The sequence below is a fragment of the Vigna unguiculata genome, chromosome 1, assembly GCF_004118075.2.
Source record: "Vigna unguiculata cultivar IT97K-499-35 chromosome 1, ASM411807v1, whole genome shotgun sequence".
Taxonomy (NCBI): Eukaryota; Viridiplantae; Streptophyta; class Magnoliopsida; order Fabales; family Fabaceae; genus Vigna; species Vigna unguiculata.
The window spans coordinates 242,284-251,003 of record NC_040279.1 but is presented as its reverse complement, the minus strand read 5'-3'; the positions used below and the strand labels follow the sequence as shown (position 1 = coordinate 251,003).

The 8,720-nt window shown below is 34.6% G+C and overlaps 1 protein-coding gene and 1 pseudogene across 1 annotated transcript; both read left to right on the top strand.

Moving 5' to 3' along the window:
* The first annotated feature begins 1,090 nt into the window (after positions 1 to 1,090).
* LOC114192868 lies at positions 1,091 to 4,825 on the top strand. Its single transcript, XM_028082657.1, has 10 exons — positions 1,091 to 1,368; positions 1,461 to 1,499; positions 1,709 to 1,832; positions 2,164 to 2,225; positions 2,515 to 2,582; positions 2,895 to 2,944; positions 3,295 to 3,364; positions 3,823 to 3,946; positions 4,073 to 4,189; positions 4,531 to 4,825. Exons 1-10 carry the CDS (start codon positions 1,168 to 1,170, stop codon positions 4,627 to 4,629), a joined length of 954 nt encoding a protein of 317 aa, XP_027938458.1. The 5' UTR covers positions 1,091 to 1,167; the 3' UTR covers positions 4,630 to 4,825.
* Positions 4,826 to 6,419: 1,594 nt separating this feature from the next.
* Positions 6,420 to 7,679, top strand: LOC114192884 (annotated as a pseudogene).
* Positions 7,680 to 8,720: the final 1,041 nt, after the last annotated feature.

Below are 8,720 nucleotides of genomic sequence, written 5' to 3'. Positions count from 1 at the left end.
ATTCCATAATCATAATTCATTACAATAACATGACGTAAATACAAACATTCCAACCCATGAAACTACATCCACACCTACTGTACTCCATCCAGGTTACAAAAATCAAAAAAATTGGCTCAATTTACAAACCAAAATTACGTTAACCAGCCCCAGAAAACATATCACCCATGTTAAAAACTTAATCCTTTTTTCGAACACCATAACTGATTTTTCAAGAGCATATATTTTTCTCCTTTGTCTTCCTATGGTTGCATCTCTTTCATCCCCATTGTCTTCGTTGAACCACTTGAAAAAATTGCATCCTTTAGATTCTTCATTGGCACCACTTCGCTGGTCACATGAAATCAAACCCAAAAAAATGCTTACCACCACTTCGCTGGTCACATTATGGAAAGCAAAAATTTAAACAATAATTCATACCTTGTAGTTAGGGCACCCAAGAAATTGTTTTCCAAAATTCTTAACTGTTTTAGCAACTCTCAACGTTGCAACCTCCCCACAGTAGCACATTTGGGTTCCACCCGCACTCCTATATGAAACAGTAGGGGAGGAGACACTATTTTTTTGTGATGCCCACGAACACGCACAACCCTCACTGCGAGACATTGAACAATTGATTGGAAGAAGAAGACACACAACACGAACCCACCTTTTTGTGATGCCCACGAACACACACAACCGAATGGAGAGGAAGAAGAAGATGAGAATTGACGAATTGATTGGAAGAAGAAGACACAAATCGAGAAGCCACCTTTTCAACTCTGAACCTGCAACCGAATGGAGAGGAAGAAGAAGATGATATGGTACATTTAAGAGTTAGGGCAAATTTAGACTTCACCTTTCATTAAACCACCACTGCACACTGTACAATTATTTTTTTTACACGTCTTCACCTCTCAATGACACGTATCCGTTATCCATTGCCACGTCACCAAGATTTTAACGCCGTTCCTGACAATCTAACGGGATGTACCTGATTGATGCACTTAAAATAACTTGGGTACTAAATTGAAACCTTTTTTTCGCCGGGTACCAAATTGACACCCTTGACTTGACCCAAACTGGGTACCTTACGAGTAATTAAACCTAATGAATAATACCTAAAACCAAAAGAGTATTTTGGGCGGTGTGGGACAGAAATTGGGTTTGGTGAAGAGCAGCATAAGCATGTCGTTGAGCTCGGTTCTCCCACTGTTCATCCCCACACCTCCACCCACAACCACAAGCAAGAGTCTTCAACTCGGGAGTAGGAATTGGGCGTTGCAGAGACTCAGAATCGTTGCAAAATCAAAATCAGATGCGTCGCCATCATCGTCCACATCCACCTCCCTTCTTTCTTTTCTCTGCCCCCTACTCACGCTCTTATCTGTATGCGTACTGATTCACTTTTCCAATGCTTTTTTCTCTAACAGTTATAGTTTAAATTTCTCAATGTCTGCTTTATTTACTGCTTCTGGCAGGGAAGGGATCCTTCTCAACCACGCAATTTCACTTTTGAGGTGATTTCTCAGGGGTCTTAGCAGTAAATAGCCTTAAAATCATTATTTTTTATGCATGTAGTGGAAGTGGAAGTATATGGAAGTATATGGGAAATTATATGAAAACAATTAATCCTGTGATGTATCTGCGGTGTGGGTGCAAATCATTCTTTATATTCTGCGTGCACCTTATATCAGACTAACCTTCTAAGTTTTTTTATGAATGGTAGCTGGCGTCATCATCCTTGGCTAGCTTGTCAAGGTTTGCATGGGGAAAAAAATCGATAGCTGAGAGTTCACTCTCCAAAGAAATCACTTCAGAACTTCCTTTTAGTTTGCAGCTTTTTGAATTTGGTACGCCTCTTCCACATTAAACAGGTTTAACCCTTATGATGCTACTGTTATTCCTAATAGTAGAAAAACGTATGTTTCTTCTTAGACTTAATTATTGAAATTGATTAGCATTTCCAGAAGTTTATTTATTTTAACTGTATTATTATTACTATTGCTCAGCACCATTTGGCCTTAATTGCAATAACACTGTGCCCAGATAAAAGCAGTTCTTTATTCTTATCCTGAAACATGTTTTTGGTTTTTTATCACTTACATATTGCTGTAATTTTATTTTATCGTTGAATTTTGTGATTGTCCCCTCTTAAATCTTTTGAACATTATTTTTTAACAGAGGCATGCCCCTTTTGTAGAAGGGTCCGGGAAGCTTTGACTGAACTAGATCTTTCTGTAGAGGTTAGCTATCAATGCTTCACACACACTTACCACCACATTCAATATCCAATGCTCCTTCCCTTGGCTGAGTTTTGTCTGTTTCAATGGAGTGCTATTTTTGGTTTCCAGTAAGATATGCTCCTAGAAACTTGGGGTCTATGTCTACTCTCTACTGAGTTGAGTTTGATGTGTTAGCTAACTTTTCAACAATGTAATCCTTATCCCATAAACTCCTGTTGGACTGGATTAGTGATATTCAAACAAATTCCAGCAAGTAAGATTTCTTTTTTTTTTTTGGTGTCATGAATAGGTCTATCCATGTCCTAAGGGTTCTGTAAGACACAGAGAGGTGGTCAGCAGAACTGGTGGCAAAGAACAGTACGTAGCTTTCCATCATAAATTGTTTCTTTGATCTTTGAATGAATTTTCTCGCAGTAGTACAGAACTTTGAAAATTTATCAGTTCTTGAGTATCATGTCTCAATTTTGTCAATATATATACTAGTTGTATTATATACTCTGATTGATCCTGATAAAGAAGCAATTGCTACAAGACAGCTTTCATTTTCTTTTACATTTTTGTTTCTTATTTGTATCTTGCAACATATTTAACACTTGTTAAATAGTTTGATGTTGTCCTTATCTTTTCAAATACTATTTCTATTTATGCTGCAATGATTTTCTATTGCAGGTTTCCTTTCCTCATTGATAAAAAAAAGGGTATTTCTATGTATGAAAGTGGTAAGCAAGCAAGTTTCTCGCTGCTCTTTCTCCAAATGGTTTCTGATTGTCCTGTTTTGAGGCAATGACATAAATAAGCACCATTTTCATACTTGTTTACTGATTTAGATTGACACATGCTATAGGTTCATTACTCCTATTTGCATTTTCTTACCTAAACATCCATTTTTGTCTGTTTCAGTTGTGTTAGTAAAGGATTTTAACTAGTTCAATTTCAACCCTTTAAATGTTGTGAACTTTATTATGTCATTTAATATAGTAAATGCAATTGTAGTCTTAATTCCAACCTCTAAACGAATGCTGATTGTCTGTGACCCTCATCAATCTCTATTCTTGGTGTCTTGCTGCAGGTGATATTGTAAAATACTTGTTTGAGCAATACGGAGAAGGCAGAAGTCCATCATTGGGGCTTTTGGAGAGGTATTAGATGCAAATCACTTTTTTTATTGGCGTATAACCTATTATTCGTCACTTTTTTTAGGAAGGAAACTCAATTCCCAACTTCACCATACAAAATTGCTTCATTTAGTGGTTAGGTGGAAAGGAACCTTAAAGTTTTACTGTAATAAATTGTATACTGGGACACAATATGTTACTGGTCTTGGGGTGACTCAGAATGTGATTGTTAAGGAGCAATGAAACATATATAGATGATTATTATTGAGTCTTGTGACAGAGACCAAAGGATGTGTGCTGCGTGTTGAGGTAAAATGATCTTAACAAAAATTAACTTTTGTACTTCTAAAGAAAAAGAGAGAGTGAAGGGCAATGATGAGTACTGTCAAATGAATGTAAAAAAAGTTGGTGTCAAAGTACCATTGTCTTTTGGAAGATAGACTTTCAAATTAATGTGTTCTTTACATCCCATTCCTGTGCAGCACTATTTTTACTGGATGGATGCCGACAATATTTCGAGCAGGTAGAGGAATGGCTCGGTGGGTTTACGCCAGGCCTGACCCTCCTCCAGGAAAGTTGGAACTCTTCTCATATGAAAATAACCCTGTAAGATAATGCTTTTCACTCTCCAATTTGTGGAGCAATTTTCAAGCATCATACTCATACTATTCCACCAAGTTATTGGACATATTTCTTCAGCTAAATTCATAGATTTCAAATTCCATTTTTCAGAATGCTCGAATAGTCCGTGAGGCATTATGTGAATTGGAACTTCCTTACATTCTTCAAAACGTAGGAGAAGGCTCTCATCGAATGAAGTTACTCTTGAATGCTTCTGGATCTAAAGAGGTTAGAATTTTGTGGTACATACAAAGCTGCACCAAAGTTTTATTAAAATGAAATTGGTTGCTACCAATATCAGTCTATACATCTTAAGTAGGATTTAAATTTTCTAAACTGAGAGATGCCCTGTGGGAAATCGGCAACAGAGATTTTGATAATTAAATACCTGAACATGTATATAACAAGCTATGAAATTGTTAAAATCTCCTCGCTATATAATAATAATAAGTATAAAAGCAAAATATTAGGGGGTGAAGTTTTTATTTATACCTTGATTGATATTTTCTTTTTGGATGATTTTATGGTTTATCAACACATCCTTGTATGAATAAAGTTGTCCTCTACAGGTTCTTTCTTCATTGATCACAACACTGGATTTCAATCTGGAGACTGCACAACAATCTTATCGTATTTGTTCCAAACCTATTCAACAGTTTATTTTATAACATCCACTTTCTGTAAATGAAAACTTGTGGGGTGAAATCACTACATACAGAGCGTATTTATTGTCAGATATTGTGCTATGAACCCAGCCCCTAGAGAAAATAGTAACAATTAATGTAACAAAATGGTTAAGTCCGGTGAATATGTTGACATTGTTTGAAGATATGGATCAATGGAATGCTATTGTGCCAAAGTGAAGAAAGGTACGTCAACGTTTTAGTATTCTGCTTATATTTGTTCAACTTGTTTGTTTCCTTTATCATCATAGTAGCAAGATCCCATCTTTGCTAGCTGCCTTATGTAGTTAAAAATTAGGGGAAAGAGGAAGAGATGCTATTCGTGGTAAAGACAAATATCATGTTAAGATATTCATCTATTCAAGCTGTATTTTAACAAATTAGATTTTGGGACTGACATTTTGATGGAAAATGACTAAAAAATACCCACTTCACTTTGAAAAACTGAATCTTGTAGAAGGCAACAAGAGACCCCCACAAAATATTATTGTTTTGTTTGACGTACATGCCCAATCCTACATAGGGATAATAAAGTTGGAACTATTTAATTTATCATATATATTGACAAAGAAATAACTAAATAAATATCTTTTATTTCTATTTTTGTTTTCAAGAGTTATTAAAACTAATTTTAGTCGGAATAAGCTGACATTTATGTTTCCAACCGGACTCCGTAAGCTTTTTATTCAATCAAGGGTAGTGACCAAAAACAATTCTTAAGGTTTTGAAAAGAAAAATAGAAAGAAAAAAATAGGTAGAACATAGAAGTAAATGTTTAGTTATTTTGTTTACAAAATATAAATATATGAAAAATGGATAAAAAAAGGTGTAATTTTATTATTATTATTACGTAATGTAATGTTGAAAAACAAAATCTTTCGTTTTTTAAATTCTCTCTTTACATATATTAATATAATTTAGCCACTCTCCTTTAAATGTTTCTTTTAGAAAATAGTGTTATTTGTAACCTTTTTTTTTTCTTTGCACGCTTGTTAGTTGAAATAAGATATGATTAAGTAAGTAATTTATGTATTCATTTCGCTAAATGAACTAATATATATATATATATATATATATATATATATATTTGTATCATGTTTTCAATTAACTAACTTTTGATATTTTAAAATCATATCCAACGTATGTATATCTCTGTAAGAGAGTGAGTGTGTGTGTGTGTATACAGTGTATTATTTTATTACTATTATTTATAAATTAGTCACAATGTTAATAAATAAATACTTATTGATATTAAGTTATTAATATATACTAGCTGTATTAGATAATTGGTACATACACATCAATAAAAGGAAGTTAATAATATTGTTGTTATTAGTAATGAGTATAAATTTAGAATACACACTAATGATATTAAAGTCTTAATAAATACAAATTGATATCATAAAGTACTGTCACAAATTCATTGCCAAATATTTAGAAAACCCTTCCAAAAAACTATATCAAACATGAAAGAAAAAACATGCAGAAAACCTTGTGAGGTAATTTCATGTTTTTGAAGACGACAAATTATTCTTAAACATCAACTGTTGGACCCATTTCAGTTCTACCAACTCTAACAAATACTTAATCTACAAAAGTTGCTTCAGTAGCTCTTTTGTCAAAATCATTCCTCCAAATTTCTTCCTCTCTACCTGCTTTACACAACCAATGCATGTTTTCAAATCATACCAAACATCAATAATCATCGTTTTTCTGTCACTTCTCATCGTAGGCTTCACCAAAAATATATATATTTATCTCAATTCTCAAGATACCATGGCCTTGTGACCCCAACAACATCACAACAAACGGTAGGTGATCATTCCCATAGTAGGTGCTAAATAAAGATTCAATGTCTGCCACCTCAACACTAAATCGACCACTAATCTCGTTCACAAACTATTACTGTTTTTCTCTCTCTCTTTTTATATCAGTTTGACTTCACTTTACTCTCAAGCAAGTTCACAACTTTCCCCCCTTAAATGTCCAAATTCCTGTTCAGGTGTGTTCCTGAGATTAAGATCTGAGAAAGATAAAAAGAAAAGAATCAGAAACCAAGCATGAGGTCCAAAACCCAATTCACATGCAGCCTCAAGGTAGCCATTCTCTCCATTGCCTTTCTCTGCCTCTTCATCTTGCTATTCCGGTCATCCATATTCTCTCTGTCTCCCCAACTCACCTCACAAACCAACTTGTCAAACTCAAACTCAAACTCAAACGCAAACGCAGTAGCAGTAGCAGTAGAAGAATCTGAAGCAGCAGAAAGTGCAGCAACACCATCATCATGCCCTCCGATCCATGAGAACCCCACATGCAACAAGGCCCCTCCGTCTTTATCCAATGCTCTCATCCACTACGCCACCACCAACGTCACCCCTCAGCAGACCCTCCGAGAGATCTCGGTCTCCGCCAAGGTCCTTCAGAAGAAGTCACCCTGCAACTTCCTCGTGTTTGGCCTCGGCCACGACAGCCTCATGTGGACATCGCTCAACTACGGTGGCCGCACGGTGTTCCTGGAGGAGGACAAGTCTTGGATCGACCAAATCCAGCGGAAGATACCCTCTTTGGAGTCCTACCATGTGATGTACGACACACAGGTTCACCAGGCTGATGAACTGTTGAAGGTTGGAATGGAAGCAGAGTGCAAAAAGGTGAGTGACCCAAGATTTTCTCAGTGCCAGCTCGCACACAAGGGGTTCCCCAGTGAGGTTTATGACATAGATTGGGATGTGATCATGGTGGATGCCCCCACAGGTTTCTTTGAGGGGCACCTGGGAGAATGACTGCAATCTACACTGCAGGGTTGATTGCTCGGAACAAAGGCCATGGTGACACTGATGTGTTTGTCCATGATGTTGATAGAGATGTTGAAGACAAGTTCTCTAAGGCTTTTCTGTGTGAAGGGTATTTGAAGGAACAAGAAGGGAGGATCAGACACTTCAACGTTCCTAGCCACAGGTCTCGTTTGTGGAGGCCATTTTGCCCACAGTAGTGTCGAGGAAACTCGTACAATTTCCACCATCATGTGTTTCATTCATCATTCTCATTTATGTTGCTGTTGAGTTTTGGAATTGATTCTGATTTATATATATATATATATATATATATATATATATATATATATATATATATATATATATATATATATATATACAACTCCTTCATGGATTGTTACACTTTCAATTTGATTAACAGTCTTTATATATAATCATTGTTGTTACACAGGTTTAGCTTTTGAAATACTGTGTATATATACCTGCAAAATGAGGCACTGGATACTGTGATTGCTTGCATAACTTGCTTCATGTTTAAGCCACTCTTTAACGAAGTTACAACTGTAACAGATGATGTGCACATTGCAATTAATTATCATCGTTGTTGTTTTGAACAAGAGACATCAGAGAGGAATGATTTGAGAGTAATAATTGACAATTATTTAAAAATCATCTTACCGTAAAATTGTTTAAAATATGTAAGGTTAACTTTAAAACTTATGTCGATTTAAATTTAATTTATATAAAACAAATTTAAGTTCTTGTACATGTAATTACAAAATATTTGAAAAATACATTATTATTAATTTGATAATTATTTATCTGCATTTATATATCGGTATTAGTGAAAGTAAATTTTAAAATTTATTTTTCATTGATGATAAACTAATACAATAAAATAAAAGTTGAAATAACTTTTTATTATCCCAAAGTTCAACATAATCATAAATACATCCCATAGATAAGTTTTCTTCTCTTTGTCATATAAGAAAACAATTTAGACCATAAGAGAATGTTCGTTCACTCTTGTATGTTTAATTTTGATAAATGGTTCAATCTTCTTTATTTGTATTCTAATAAACACAGATTTTGAAAGTTGTTTACCTTGAAATAAGATTGAAATGCGTAAACTACATCTAGACTAATTTTTAAGTACACTGATTCATAGATGACAAAAACATTGATATTTACTTTTGGTGGTCGGAAAGTCACAATAATCTAAGATTTGTGTGATATTTTAGAATAGCTCAACTAAGATGCATTGTTGTAAAACCCTTTCAAAATATAAAATTGTTTTATTTT